Source organism: Pteropus vampyrus, unplaced genomic scaffold (genome assembly GCF_000151845.1).
Source record: "Pteropus vampyrus isolate Shadow unplaced genomic scaffold, Pvam_2.0 Scaffold297, whole genome shotgun sequence".
NCBI classification, from domain to species: domain Eukaryota; kingdom Metazoa; phylum Chordata; class Mammalia; order Chiroptera; family Pteropodidae; genus Pteropus; species Pteropus vampyrus.
The window spans coordinates 2,308,100-2,324,245 of record NW_011889078.1 but is presented as its reverse complement, the minus strand read 5'-3'; the positions used below and the strand labels follow the sequence as shown (position 1 = coordinate 2,324,245).

Here is a 16,146-nt window from a genome sequence, read left to right as displayed (position 1 = left end):
TGGCTTATATCCCACTAGATGTGTGAACTGGTGAGATTCCAGAGGGTAAAGATTCCTGCCTTGACTGCTTGACCATTCTTCCACCTACATCCTCCACCCATCCATTTATCCATTCATGCATCCATTTGTTTATCGGCATATACGTCTACACTTGGCACATAATGGACATTTAATTTTTTGTTGAACTTATATTAACTGATTTTGTGTGAATCTCTGTTTAGATAAATCTTTTGCGATCCGCTTCCTCTCTACCACCACCCCTGCCACCTTGGATAAAAACTATTTCTTCCGAAGAAGTAAGTAATGAAGTATCAAAGGAATGATAGGTATAGAACATGAATAGAAAAACAAAAAATGTCAGATTTGATTAATGTAGGCTCTCAGCACATTAAAAGTGACAAAGCTGACATTGTGCTTTGTTTAAAAGACAATGACAAAGGCCAAGCTCTTCAACTGGACCTGTGCCCAGCACTGCCTTTGTACCAAGCCTGGGCAAGAACTGAAACAGCAAGTAACCAAGAAGACTTATAAGACAGTAAGACCTGTAAAACTAAGTAAAGGTAGCCAAGGAATCATGTCTTAGTCACCTCAGGCTGCTATAACAAAATACCACAGACTTGTTGGCTTTTGAACAACAGAAATGTGTTTCTTACAGTCCTGGGAGCTGGAAGTTCAATATTGGGGTGCCAGCCTGGTCAGTTTCTAGTGAGAGCTCTCTTCCAGGTTGCAAACTTCCAACTACTCATGGTGTCCTCACATGGCAGAGAGCAGAAGAAAGAAGCAATCTATCTTGAGACTCTTATAAGGGCACTAATCCCATTCATGAGGGCTCCATCCTTATGTCCTTATCTAACCCAAATAACCTTCCAAAGTTCCCATCTCCTAATATCATCACAATGTGGGGTATGGCTTCAGCATATGAATTTTAGCGGGGCACAAACAGTTATTTCTTAATGGGCCATCAACAGGTCCTCAGGACAAAAGTCATTCAATCTACCACAACATATGTGGCAGTGTTCAAAGGTAAAATATATAGTGGGCTTCTAGAAGAGATTTCTATTTACTTGGATACCAAGAGAATAACACGTATAAAGGAAAATTTTTATTCAATTCTGAATCCCTTTTCATAGTTATGATTTTATGGCAACTATGGAAGCTTTCACTGACTTCCTGTGGTCTTCTTAAATATCTCCTCTCTGTGCTCCCAGACCACGTATCTCTCCCACTGGTTGCTATGACTTTATCTATCATGAATTAAAAGTTCTACAAAGACAAGGTTTCATTCACTTTGATGTTCCCAAGGCCTAGTAGAGACATGGAAATTATTCAACACATGTGTGATGAATTAATGAAGGGAGTAATTAGCCACTTGTATCTATCACAAGTAGTTCCTTTTAATGACCATGTTTGGACTTTAAGAGTGAAAGGTCTTTGACTCTGGGGAGGTCTAAACTTGGTGACAATGAGTTAGAAAGAATAGAAGCATAAGGGGCCTAGTTGGACTAAATCTCCTCTAAAACAGAACACCAGACCTTTACTATTCCAGTAATTGCCAGAAAGCAGTTCTAATTCTGATTTTATTCTAGTAGGATAGGCAAATGTTTCCTTTGCAAGGGTTTGTCTTTTTCTTTCTGACTTCGCACGAGTATCCAAAGAATTCTTGTAGGGGTAGCAACTGGTCTCTTCCTTGTGCAAGATGAAAATTACAGCTTTCACATTTACTTCCTCTTAACCCAGGAATCTTGAATCAATAACTTCAAAGACTGAATGAGATGGCCTTTGTTTCATAATGTGTTTTTTCCATCTCACTATCCATATGCCCTGCCCTTTTATTTTTGCAATCATTTGCAATTAGATTTTTGTTATGATCTATTTAGAATAAGGGATAAATTTCCTTTGATCATCTACTTGAATATTGTATAATTACTCCGCGTTCGATGAAACCTTGGTCATTCAAAAAAGGTTACTTACTGATGACCATATTTTCTTGTTGAGAAGCAAAGAACTAGTTTTCCAGGCTTGCCTTAGGGGTTGGTAACAAGTCATAGAAGTGTTGGATCTTTCGACATTCCCCCAGCACAGCTTCCAACACATTCAAAGTCACCTTTATGTGCCTCTCAGTCAAAAATTAAAGATAGATGATTCCTTCCTCAACCCTAATAAAATGATACATTAAAAAAACAAACAAACAAAAAAAAACACATGGTCTGTGGTGAATGGTCAACGTTCACTCTCTCATTTCTTTTCACTTCCTAGTCTTTCTCTAGTGCACACCTAAGAACATGACCTAGCTGAATGTCAATTGGTGGAAGCAGAGGGTCTCTTTTGCTACAGTTTCCTGATATTCTTTCATAGATTGCATACCAGTGGGGATGTGGTCCTAAAGGCCTCAGATGATTGGGGTTCCATCTTTCTAAGATTATCTTGTATTATTTTTATTGTTTGTGACCCTTTACTGTAAAAATCTCCAGAAAGAGCCATCTGTTTCCTTTTCCCATTTTTCACATCTAGTCACTTAGTTATCTAAGCTCCGTGTGTATGTGTGCACGCGTGCACGTGTGAGATGTTTTGATCTGTATGATGTTTTCATCTACTGTGGGGATTTTAAATAAACTGTAACTCTCTCAAGTTCCTTTTGGTTAGGAAGTTTTAAAGTCAGATTAGATCTCGGTTGAATTTTAAGAGGACTCTTTTAGTGGTAAAAATAGTGAAGCATTTTTACAAATAGTTCATACCTTCAAAAGATTTTTTGTTGTTTCTAGTATTCAATAATCCTGACCATTTGAATAGGCCATACACAGAAAGTATAATCCTCTTTCCCCTACTTTACTATTTTTGATAGTGATATCACAGACCAAAGGATCATTAAAATTGGGCCTGGGATTTTTTATTTTCTTCAAAGGAAGGTGTCAAGATAAAGCATATGCTTTTTAAATCAGCTTATCACTGACAAGTCATTTCTTAGATTATTAAAGTTGCAAAACCTTCCACAAATATCATTTACTTTTCATAGAAAAAATTTAATTATTATGTTAGAAGAGAATAATGTAAGTCTATTCAGAATTGTTGAGAGGTATAACTCACAAGACATTATGCAGTACTTTGCAATACTGTCACCTCTCAATCATTTGAGTTCTGAATCTCCACTATGTGTACAGTAAAACCTTTTCCCACTGCTTGTCTCATTAGTGCTAAAAGATCCTTCCTCTAGACTATGTGGTGTGCTGATTCTTAAACTTGTGTTTTGCAAAGCATGGACCTTCAGGATGGTAGAAGAGACAATAGCACCAAGTGGTTGGGACCATAGTGATTATGGGCATGAGCTGAATGTGGATCGATGACAAGGTATGTAATCAACCTAGGACACTGATTAATCCAATTCTCTGTACCTGATGTCAACAACATTTAATAGCAAACTTTTAAAAGCAAATGTAGTCTTAGCTCTGGCATTTTTCCTCTATCGTTTTAAATAAGTTACCCTCTCCAATCCTTGATCTCATTATTTGTAAAACGGGCATGATAAAAAATAGTTCTTGTCTCACTAGTTGTGAGAATGAGATGAAGTCATGTTTGCCAGTTTTTTTTGTTTGTTTATGCATTTGTTTACCTGTTTATTGTCTGTATTCTCTCTACCTTAGCCCCAGGAAAAAATCAGGGACTTTGTCTTGTTCATGGAGGTATCCCCAGAGCCATGAACAATGTGGTACACATAGCAGAAGCTCAACAAATACTTTTTTGATGAAAATGAATGACCAAAATAATACATGAGAAGTTCTTGGCATGACGCCTGGTAAATAGTAAGTGTTCAATAAATATTAGCATAAAAACAACCTAGTCTTATGAGCTATTTCTCAAATAAAGGATGTTGTATAATATACATTATAAAGACCAAGATATCCTTTAGTGAAGAAATTTGTATAACTTTGTTAGCTCCATTTACCAATCTTATTTGACCACAAAACCTTTCCTTTCCAGCTGTGCTTCTTAATTAATATTCCACAACATTACTGTACATAATTTGAACTTAATTCGGGAAATAATGGATTCATCCAGTATCTCTGTTTTATAGGTAAAGAAACAGAGGTCCAGATAGTAAATGGTTTGCCTAAATCAAGTAGCCAGCAGCAGCTATTCTAGAACTAGGGGCAATGCTCCAACACCCAGACCTACATTCTTTCCTCCAGGCCAGGTGAGCAGTGGCATGTAAGCAATGACATTGTGCTTCAGCATTAGAAGTTACTGGATTCAATTCCACGTGCATCTTCTAGCACTGAGCTCCTTATCCCACCTCTTATCCTCCCCTCCTCTTAAAGTATCCTCTTTGGTAACTGATCATTGATACTTCACAAATGTGCAACCTGGAAGTACAAGGATCTTAACATCCCACAGGACAACCCTTGACCAATAGGAGACAGTTGCTCATGGGCAAATGCTTTCCTCTTCTATCTGCCATGTAGATAACTCTAAGGTATATTTCATATGTCTCCCTCGAGGGTCCCTGTGGGAATGATCTCAGTTGCTACATCAGTGATACAGTCCACAACTGGATAACACTAGAGGTAAACTCTCCAAATTCTTAGCCTCTCTCCTTTCCAGTCCCGCTGCCTTTTCCCAGGTGTGTTACTCTTTTGCTTACTAGTGAAAACAGCTGTGTCATCTCTTGTAAGCCCATTAAACAGGTGCTGGATTTCACACCAAAGGTGGCTGTGATTTGGCAGGCGAAGGTGTAAAATAGGAAGTGACATCTAAACATAAGTTGAACTAGAATTGAGGCCGCTAAACAGATGAGAGGTGCTACTAGGCACAAAGCTCTGTTGTTTCTTTCTTCCTGAGTTTTCAAGGATTTTGAGGAGGCATAAGAACAATGTGTTTATAAACATACTCTGTGTTTATGACACCTTCTGGTTTTTCTGTTATGCTGAATAAAAAAGATGGAGCTACGCTTGGTGTGGGAAAACAGTACAGTGTGAGATAGTTACCGCCATCCTTTAACAATATTGGGTGACCTACCAGGCACCAGAGGTTTGAGCTTAAAGTTTATTGTTTTGCTCTCAACCCCCAAGGCAAGAAAGGGAAGCAGCATAGCTGTATTAGACTGTGGAAACAAATTGACCCAAAATCTCAGTTTCTTTTCTGCTCACGTAATAATACAATACAGGTGTTCCAGATCTGCAGTTTCCTTCCACATCATGACTCAGGAACCTGGGCTTTTCCACACTGTGGCTCTGTTGCTCTCTAGAGCCTTGTCATCGTTGTCTGCATTCAGCTGGAAGAAGAGGAGAGTATACAGAAGGTGCTCTGCCCACAGGTGACAAAACCAAAGCTCATATTCCACTGGCAAAAATTAGTCACATGGCTTCCCTTGGAAGCAAGGAGGTTAAGAAAAGCAGTGACTAGCTAGGTTGTGACTTCCCAGCAACAACAGTGTTCTATGGAATGTGGAGCATAATCTGAGGGGAGCAGCTGGCCGTCTCTGCCACAAAGCTACAATTGTCAAGAATGCCAGTTTTAAATTCCCATCGATCCGGATCCAGACCCCAGTTCTGCTACTCATTAGTCGTGCAAAAGTGGTCATGTTATTTAGCCTTTATGAGACCTTTTCCTCATCTGTAAAATGGGGATAATAGAGGAATCTGTCTCATAGAATGATCATGGGGTTTAAGTGAGATCATGCACATACAATCTTGTCACAGTCCCTGGCACATGAGCACTCAGCAAACAATAATTTTACTATTGACTCTGAAGAAATACAACCGTCTCACTGAGTGAGATATGTAAGTTTCCTTCAGTTTGCAAAAAACAGAGAATTATACAAGTTATCTCAGTTGATTTGAATTTATTTTTTTAAGAGATACAAAGGCCGAAGAAAGAGCATGAAAAAAATCTGAGCAGCTACACAGCTAGCTCTTCGCATTAGAACATCACATACCTGCTGAGAAGAGGACAATAATGGTAGGACAACAGTCCTGGAAGCTTGGGATGCCTCTCAGACGAGATGTTGGCTGCCCCACCCAGAAGACTCAGCTACTCGTTGTCTTAGCATCTCTCTTTTCTTCTGCTTCTGACTCTTCTCAGCACCTCCTGGTTTCTTCTTACTTAATGGCTTCCGTTAGTTTTTCTCTGTATATCTTGGCTTTTTGTCACTGTGTTTTCCGCAAGTCTTGTGCTCAAACACTCTGAGAGGATCTGATTGTTAGATAGCCCTCATCCAATAAAAGGTACCCGTCACTGGCCAGAACCCAGAGCCAGTCACCCAGGCTGTCGATGTGCCTACTGTGAATCTCTGAATCAACTGTGTCTATGTCAGTGTGACTATATCATACAAACATGGTGACCTGGTATAAGAAATCCTTCATGTTTCCTTGTTTAGAAAAGAACAGGGGTTAGAGCTTCAAAATATCAGGAATAGGGGAAATCATTAAAAATTTCACTGGTGAAAATCCTCAAAGTTATTATATGCCTTCAATTTGCTATGGATTAACTTGGTTTCCCAAATCTTATGAATGAGTGTTTAGAAGTGAAGTTTTAAGACCAATTCTCTTAATATACCTGCTTGAAGTTTGTCTACATTTACCCATCTCCCATACTGCTATCAGAGTTCTTGTCCCCATATAATTTACTTTCCTCTTTAAATTCTCAATTGCTTCCTTTCTATCTATAAGGTAAACTCCAGCTTCTTAGTCTGGCATTCTAGATGCTGCCGACTCTGATTCATCTTCTGCATTCCCCTTTACCATCCCTCTACCAATGCCCCACCACACTGGACTTTCTCCGTTCTCTTCTCTTTCACACTTTTTGTATATGCTGTTCTCTACTAGGAATTCCATTCTCTACTCCTTCACTACCTGGCAAATGCCCATTATCCTTCTAGATACCTTCTTTCTGAGGCTTTCCCTGCCTCTGCCAATCTCTGCCTCCCCCCGCCATGCACTCCCTTAAGCCTGGGTGAAATCGGCTATCTCTTTACCTGATTTCTATAGCATGTAAACATACTTCATGGTGGTGTTTACTATTTTACACCCTGGTTATTTAAGAGTTGGTCTCCAAAGCACAACTGTGATCCTCAAAATCAGAGAACATGTCTTATTCATTTTTTACATTCCTAAGGCCCAAGAGACCATCCTTCTCATTTAGCACCCGATAACTGTTTGTTGGATTTTATTGGAACTTAAAACCCTGACACCACAGAGGAATTTGGAACATGGAAACAAAATCCACTTATTCTCCTGTGTATGTTTCTTATTATGCAGCGTTTTTACTTCTTAGGGTTATTTTATGGTGGATCACATTGAGTCTGTTCTAGAGTATAAAAGAGAAATGAGTCCACATTTTCCATAAAGTTATGTGATTAAAACTTTGATTCTTATTTAAGATCTAGGAAAAGTGTATGATTTTTTTTTACGAGTCTTACGATTCTCATACATCCTCTCTTATGCTTTTTCTCTTAATATAAGTGTCATCACATTTTTCCACATGTGGACACAAACCCTCTTTGGGCTTTTGAAAACTAATCTCTTATCGATCTCCTTTGTGCAGAAGAAAACTTCTGCTTTGGACTCTTTCAGGGAAGTTGGCATTTGGAGATGTATGGGAGGCTGGTATGGTTGTCACATTGATCAGAGGGACACAGGAATGCCAAATACCTTGCAATGCGTGGGTCAGTCATGCAAACTAAATATTGTCCACCCAGTGCCAATAACCCCCCAGTTGAGAACCATCGAGTTAACCATTAATCTGCTTAAAGTCTTTTTTTTTTTTTTTTTAAATAAGATGAGAGCAAACCACAGGAATCCAAAAGAAAGTTTCTGTGTCAGTTTAAAGACCTTCAATTTAAAGAAATTCATAACATTTTTTTTTCTGTGCAAAATATGAGCTTACATTACATTCACTGGAAACAGGAAACTCCTAAAAGAATCAACAAGAGAAAGCACTTAGCATGCCCTCTTGCTTGTGAATATAAGACAGAATAGCGGAATAAAATGATCCTTCCTATGAAATGCATTTAATTTAATAAAATACCAAATTAAAGGTAGGACAGTCTCAGCCCTATTACAAAATAACCTGCAGAGTGAAAAGTGAAACATGCACAATTTCATTAACCTTCCATTCATAAAGTATAATGTAGGAAGAATGCCATTTTAATATACAACTGAACAAGGCTATTTCCATGCCTTGAGAGAGCTTCACAAATTAACATTATTCATCAGTGTGGATACAGGAAATAGTGTAGAGGGAAAAAAATCATACAAAGCATTTAGAAATATTTATCCTTTTAGTCATCCATCCTTTGAATGAAGATGTTTTCTTTTCATATAGTGTTTTGTCCGCTTCATTAAATATTCTTAGCGGCCTATGGAAAAGCATGCCAGTTTGTGACTTAGTAATATTTATAATATGTGGGGATTCTGTTAAAACCCTGACCTGGGGTGTGTAGAATCATAAAACTTTAGAACTTCAGAACATCAAAAGCCCTAGAGATCATGGGGCCCAGATCTTTATTTTGTAGATGAGGAAACTGAGGTTCCATAGAAATTAGAGACAGTGGAGGTGTTGGATCTCTCTGGGGCCAGGGAGAGAAAACAGGTGATCTAGGTAGGTTGCTTTGTGAGCACTCAGCATCTTCCAGTTACAGACTGTTTCTAGTGAACCTTTAATTATATTCTGAATAGATAATGGCAACTCAAAACCTTGCTCATTCTATAGTATTCTTTAGCTGTTAATATTAACACAATGAGCTCCTGACAGAAAAAAAGAAAGAAAAATTGGGGCAAAAACAAACAACCGTGCAATTTATAAACTGCAGAACATAAGCACCTAACATTTGAAAAACATGTCATGTTTCTTTAAGATACTGTGCTGTATTCAACTACAGTCATTGTAGAAGAATGGAGCATCACTTACCTTCTCTGGCTCTAATGGGTTGGCACAAGGCAGGCGTATCCTTTGGCATTCATCTCTTCTTTCCTTCCCCCACATGTCATCTGCAAATGAATTGTACACCTAAGATTTGCTTTGTGCGAGTGAATTTTAAACCCAGGAAACACAGTATATTTTAATATATTATAACAATAGGCTTCAAGTTTAATGAGATTTGGATCTAATGTAGCAATTTGGAAGTCTCTTTAAACTTATTAAAATGAGATTCTACTCAAGTTTACAAGCAGGTACAATAACACTTGGAATGTGACCTTGCCTTGCGTCAAGAGGCTTTTTTGGAGTATAAGTAGAGTAAATTGCTTATGGAACACTCTCCTTTCCTTTCCGGAGTTCTCTCTGACTACTAACACTGGAACAAAATGTCCCCACTTGACAGATATTGTAGTATTTTGGTAATTAGCTTAAAATGCAGCTGATTTGTCCTTCTGCTGCTTTCCCCGAGGTGACCAGTCTCTGAAAGCTTGTTTTAAAGCCATTCAACAAGCAGGAAGAACCACACCTGTTGCATCTGATTTCCTCCCCATTTAATCAGAATGAATAATTTAATAACTGCTTATGCACAGACACTGCAGTGACTGGTTGAAAGATAAGACTGTCAGGATGCTATAGCATTTTTTGCTATTTCTGGCTGGTCTTGAGCGGAAGCTTGGTTTTTCTCTTAGTGACGAGAAGCCAAATAGCCATGACCTCAAACTTTCACCGAAGTCCTTAGGGCACCAGGATCTTTCTACTGTTAGTTGTGATTTTAATTAATAAAAGATAGAAGGCATGTAATGGACATTTGTACTAGTTGCCTTTGGAAATGGCTTTCTGAGGTCATGATGCCTAGAGTTATGGCAACCATTTGTGACATGCTGGCCATGGCATGCCAACATCTTAGTGGGCAGCAGAGGTTTTAATCTGGTAACCCATAGACTGTGTCTGAAGTGGCCATAGGGGTCTCTTCAATCTCCAGGCATCATACAGTGTAGGCTCTGATGGGAATCCAAGGCCACCATAGGTGTGAATGTAGAGGAGAGAATTGAGTGGTCTCCTGAATATCACAAGGTGCTTCTTTGCCAAGACCCCTGTAAAGCAGCCCCACCTCTGCTCTGCCATTACACTTGCTTGTTCTCTACGCTTTTTTGTTTTCCAGAGTACTCCTGGGAAGACTGTTCTGAGAAATATCGAAGGCAATGATCTTGTAGAATGACAGAGGAAGGAAGAGATACAAGAGTAGAAGCTCTGGGACTCACTCTTCTCTAGACAATTGGCTTCTTCCTGGGTGCCTTATATCTCAATTTTGATGATAAGACTCTAATTTCTTTCAGTTTGTTTTTTTTACTGAAACCACTGCAATATCACAGTAAAAATAAGGATAATGAAGAGAGGGTCACTTCGTAGCCCACCGGGGTTCTGGAATTAAATCCAGCTCAGGTCAGGAACAGGCCAAGAGGCCCAGTTGCTGTCACCTATTGTCAGCCTCAATGAAATTATTTTCAATATTTCTAGTGCATTTGTAGCTGATTTCTCTATTATATAAAATTCAGAATGAGAAGGAAGTTCTTCTGGGGAAATTTAGAAAAAATAAAGGCACATTCATCTGTTGCTTGAATCTATTTTCATTTTTAAAGCATATCAGTGTATTTATTATTCAGTTAATCACTCACAAGGTGTCACATATAAGGATCCACACACTGCCATGGGCTACATTCTCAGAAGGGATTGGACCCTCTGGAAGCTGATATAAATGATTTAGGTAATTCAGATTAATGAATGGCCTCAGTGTTTCAGCACCCTATGTCCTGCTAACTCCCAGGATATGTTTACTTGAGGGAATAGTCTGACTCAATGTGCATAACAGATATACCACCATGCACATCGCTGTGGGATGACCCAGGGTTGGACGGGGACTTGGGTTGGTAGAACTACCAGAAACAGCAATGGAAGCTCCTTCATGTCTTTTCTGCTCCACGATGTCAGACTCGCCTAAGCCCCCTATCCAGCTGAACAAGCCATTTTCCTCCCCCAATGCTTCCTGAGTCCTTAATCCTTTTACTGAGAAGCCAGAAAAAGAGGTCAGTGCAAATGGGTGTTGAAAAGAAAAACCCTGGGTGTCTTTTACTCAAGAAAAGCAGAGCATTTCTGAATTCTGGCTCTGACACAGAAAGGCCCTGTCTCTAAGTCCCTTCTCATGATGACTGCCTGCGGACTTGCTGGAAAGTATTCTGGCTGGTATTAACTGCTATGATCACATATCCCAGGAGCAACACTTTAAAAGCACCCAAAGCCAGTTTTTTTTTTTTTGAAGCAAGTAGGCCAAGCAGTTTACTATTATATTAAGTTCAAATGAGAAAACATATATAAGAAGGCTTTAAGATCTGTAAAGTCTTAGATGTGTGTCTAGCGCTGTGCCAAGCCACCTAGCACTAAGGGTAAAATATTCAGAAGATGGGCTTATTTTCCAAGAACTTAGCTATGGGAGGGTGATAGGGCTGCCCTAAACAAAATAATTAAACAATTAAGTGCTCCACTGTGCAATAGTAAGTAGACCTATTCTAAGTGGGCATGAGAGAGCACTGGGGCTGAAGTTGTCAGAGACACTTGGCGGAGAAACCACAAACCCAGTGGCTGGTGCTGTGTCAGGGAGATCATGAATTTAGAAAGAATAGAGATGGTGTAACTTGTTTTTATCCACAAAGAGTAACTGTGGGTCAGGAATGCAATCAGACAACTTACCTTGGTCTGACTCAAACTTTGTACTTAGTTCAAGGTATGATTTATAGCTTCAAGGACTTTTACCTATGCACATGAAGCCCCTGCAAAATGATTTGGGTATTTAAAATAAACACTTGAGAGCTGGTTTTACTATAGCATGTGGCTAAGTAAGAACTAATGTGTTTGATGGCTCTTTCTTACTATGAACATGACAAGTTAGAACTTTAGTTTTCAGGAAATGAACATTCATAGCTTTAGTCACCTCCTTGCTATTCTAGACAATAGTAGGAGGAACTGAATTCATTCCATCCACGTGTTTCACTTTGCCATGATTCCCAGAGTAATGAATGATTTTTTTAAGCAGCAGTTGCTGAATTCTTATTGCATGTCTTGACATGCAGATTACTTAAGAGGAAAAGCAAGCCAGGGAATTATTGAGGGGGAAGAGTAGTGACATCTGCAATTTACTTTGAAATGCATCAAAAAATAAGATGGATTATTGGGTGTCTAGAGGAATGGCCAGATATGTAGATATGTGATAAGATAAGTGTAGTAAAATATTAATGAAAAAATCTAGGCAGTAAGTAGAAGGGTATTCACGTAAAATTTTTCTGACTTTCAACTATTATTAAAAATTGTATAATAATATGGTGGGAAAAAACAGCCAGGGTTTTTTGTTTTTGTTTTTGTTTTCTTGCTCTTTCTTCTCATAGTTAAGATCATTACCTGAAAAGACATGGAAATAAAATAGCTTGGGCTAAGTCCTAGACATAAATGAAACTTAAAGAATTGTGAATGTAATTTTTTTGTTTTGTTTGTTTATTTTTTAGATTCCACAAATAAATGAAATCATATGGTGTCTTTCTCTGTCTGACTTATTTCACTTAGTATAATATCCTCTAGGTCTATCCATTGTTGTTAGCAAATAGTCAGATTTCATTCTTTTTTATGGCTGAGTAATATTCTATTATAAATATATATTCCATTATAAATATATATTCCATTATAAGTATAAATATATATACATATGCAGCATATCTTCTTTATCCAATTGTATACTTATGGGCACTTAGGTTGCTTCCATATCTTAGCTATTGTAAATAATGCTAAATTTTTACACTGTAAATAATAATGTAAAAAATGAACATAGAGGTGCATATATCTTTTTGAACGAGTGTTTTGTATTTCTTCAGATAAATACCCAGAAGTGGAATTGCTGGGTCATAAGATAGTTCTATTTTTAATTTTTTTGAGGAACCTCCATACTGTTTTCCATAGTGACTGCAGTCCCATCAACAGTGCATAAGGGTTCTCTTTTCTCCACATCCTTGCCAACATTTGTTTGTTGATGTGTATGTGGTTAAAACACACACACACACCAGTCAAGGATTGATGACAGAAATTTCACCATTAGAAATATGGTCGATTAAGTTAAAAGTTAGTCTGCAAAAACCTCCTGGGATTCTTAAAGGACTACCTCTCAGTTGCAGATTACCTAAAGTGTCCACTTCAAAATAATATTTAGCTAAAAGGTCAAGAGAAGGGAGAGGGAAAAGAGAATATAAGCACTGAATGTCTTAGGGGAGGAGCACAAGACACAGAAAGAATATCTGGAAAGGTTAAATATTACCTTCACCTTCTTACAAGATTACTCTGGGACAACCCAAATCCTGATATTAGTGTTTGTCGCTCTTGAATTATATGTAAAAGTTTTCTGAAATGTCAGTGGAGGTGTCCCGTGGCAATTTAAGAAGGCTTATAAACTACTCTTTTATAGCTTTTGCTACTTAATACCAAGTACTGAAGCTCAAATCTTATCCCCATAGAAGACACTTTGTACCAAGGGCTGTTCATCTACAGTTAGGCTTAAACTTTGACTTATCTTTCCTTGGAGAATATTTTCATTTTTGTATGTTTAACTTTCTTTTTTTTTAATCTTCAGAGATATCCCTTTTCTTAACCTGACTTCTTCAGAAAGCAGAGCCTGAGGCAAAGTTTCACATGCTACGATTTAAGTAGGGAGGATATACCAAGGATCAAGAGTGGACAAGGGAGGTGAGACAGGAAAGGAGATAGAACCAATACAAGGAAGTGTCTTGGGCTGGACATCACTGAACACAACGAATTGTTTGATGCCATAGAATCATCTTCCATGAAGCCATGTAAACAATGTCTCAGAAATGTCTTTATAGGGGACAAAAGTGGAAGAATTTATTCCCTGCTCCCATTCCCTATTTGTCAAAGTTTCACTGTATAGTTAATTCTCTTGCACACTCTCATGTGTAAGAGTTGCTGTAAATTTCTATGTCTTGGTATCAACAAAGTCTCAGAGTAACAGACGAGCAGTACACAGCATGGATGTGAGGCAAAGAACTGTCAGGTTGTGCAATTGTGAAGCTGCTTGCTGCAGTGACAGCTGGAATAAGAGACAAGAGAAATGGAGAGATTTAAAGTGGTGGATAAGAAAAGTTAATATAGTCCATCCCTTGCGCCAAGCAGCCTGCTTGTGCCCTGGCTCACTTGAGTGTACTCTAGAGTCTCTATTTTTCTGAGAACAAGATGCCTTTTTTTTTCTGAAGGGAGAGGTCTGAGTCTAATCGGTCACAGAGTCTTCCTCAAGCTGGCGGCAGTTGAAATTGCCTTAAAGATCCGAGTCAAGAGTGTTAGTGAAATATAATGCAGTCCCACAGTTGCAGCTGGTCCTAGGGCCAAAGTTGACATTCACCATCCCCTTCTTCTAGCTCCCACTTTAGACTTCTGTCATCTTGGCCAGAACTTTGCCACTAATCTGTACTACTTGTTGAGTAGTATTCAAGATCTACATTCCTAAGGAGTCTGAGGTCTTTCTTGCTTTTTTCGCCTCCCCGCTCCCCAGCCTTGGGCCGTGAATTCTATAATTACCAATATTCTACAGATGCACCAAAATACATCCTCGTGAATCCTGTGGATTTCAAACACACTCTTTCCTGTTCGTATTATGCAGAACAACCTCAGCTCCTCATAATATTCAGTACATAATTTTTTCTTTGCTTGTTGATCCACCAGCATGAGGAGCCCAAAGTGTCTTGGTGGTAGTTGCAGTTTCAAGTTCAGTGGAAACCTTATGGTCACCTCTGGAACCAGGGCTTCTAGACCTGGAAAACTTTGTTTGTCGAGATGGGAAACAAAAATTCCATAAGAAGATTGCTGGGAGTGATGATGAGAGAGGCCATACCTCCCTCCCAATAGTTGTAACTACTGGGGACATAATACCATATATTGGCAGTTATTTCACACATTTATTGCATACTCAGAGGAAAGTGCTCTAACTCTACAGAATATGTTCCCCAAGGTGGTGACTTAGCTGAGCCTCTAATAGTTCAGTTCACCATTCTATTAGACCGGCTGCTTCTGGGTGACAGCATATATGGTGGATCCTGTAGCTATGTGTCTACAGTCACACCTCTTTTGTCATTGCTGTAAAATGTGTCTCTTGGTCTTATGTAATGTTCTCAGGACTACCATATCAATATATCAGGTATGCTGAAAGGCTTAGATGGTTATGCTCGTGGAGGCACTATGGGAAGGAAAACAAACCTATATGCAGAGTAGGTATCAATTCCAGTAAAGATGAATTGCTGCCCACTAGGGTGGAAAGGACTAATATAACTGCCCTGCCATAAAGTGACTGGCTAGTCTCATTTAAAAAATGGTGTTGTACCAAGGAATCAATATCAGTCTGTTTCTGGCAGTGCCAGTGGTCAGAGCAGCCTTGGTAAGGGGGAACTCATCCTTTTGGGCCCATGCACAGGTTCCTTCCTTGCTATCTTGGTCACTCTGTTTATGGGATCACTGCACAAAACTCTGGGGTAGCTGAAGAAAGACACTGGCTTATATCTGCAGGATGAGTCATCTGTCCCACTGGTTGTTGAAATCCTCCTCTGTGGTAGATATCCTCTGGTAATCATTAATATGAGACACAAAGATCTGGACACTTTGTGCCCGGTCCCATAGGTCAAGCTACACGGCTGTTCTCCATATCTTCTTGCTCCATCTGATGGGACCATCATCCAAGAAACTATATAAACTGCATCCCAGAGACTTACATTGCATTGGGATGGGAGAAAAATATGGAAGATTTTCTCTACCACTGGGGGAGAACTCCCATTTCCCACTGTCAAAGATCTAAACCATGGGATTGTTAGCTCTCTTGCATTTCCAGAGTGTTGCTCAGGTATAGGAACCTAGTGGAGTCATGTGACTTTGTGTCAACAAGAAAGCCCCAGGAAAAAGAGGAAAGACTTGTAGTGCAGTTATGAGGCTAGACAGTGTCAGGTGGCATCTGAGTGAAGTCCACTAGAGCCCATGCAGAGCTGGTGACTGCTGCAGCTGCTGGAATAAGACAGGTGAGGCTAAGAATAACTGAAGTAGAATGTTCAGTGTTTGATACACCCCTCAAAAGCACATTTCCAAAGAAGTGTGACCCAAATGTCTCTAGGCTACAGGAATCATTGAACCAAATTTATTCTTAAT

General features: G+C 39.0%; 1 protein-coding gene across 1 annotated transcript in view; it reads right to left on the bottom strand.

Moving 5' to 3' along the window:
- Positions 1-8,249: 8,249 nt before the first annotated feature.
- NUBPL (nucleotide binding protein like) overlaps positions 8,250-16,146 on the bottom strand; it is a 288,220-nt gene continuing 280,323 nt past the window's right edge. The window contains exons 15-16 of the mRNA XM_023521149.1: positions 8,902-8,981; positions 8,250-8,350 (exon numbers count right to left, since the gene is read on the bottom strand). Of these exons, the coding sequence (XP_023376917.1) occupies positions 8,333-8,350; positions 8,902-8,981 (98 nt within the window). The 3' untranslated portion in view covers positions 8,250-8,332. The remainder of the gene's footprint in view (positions 8,351-8,901; positions 8,982-16,146) is intronic.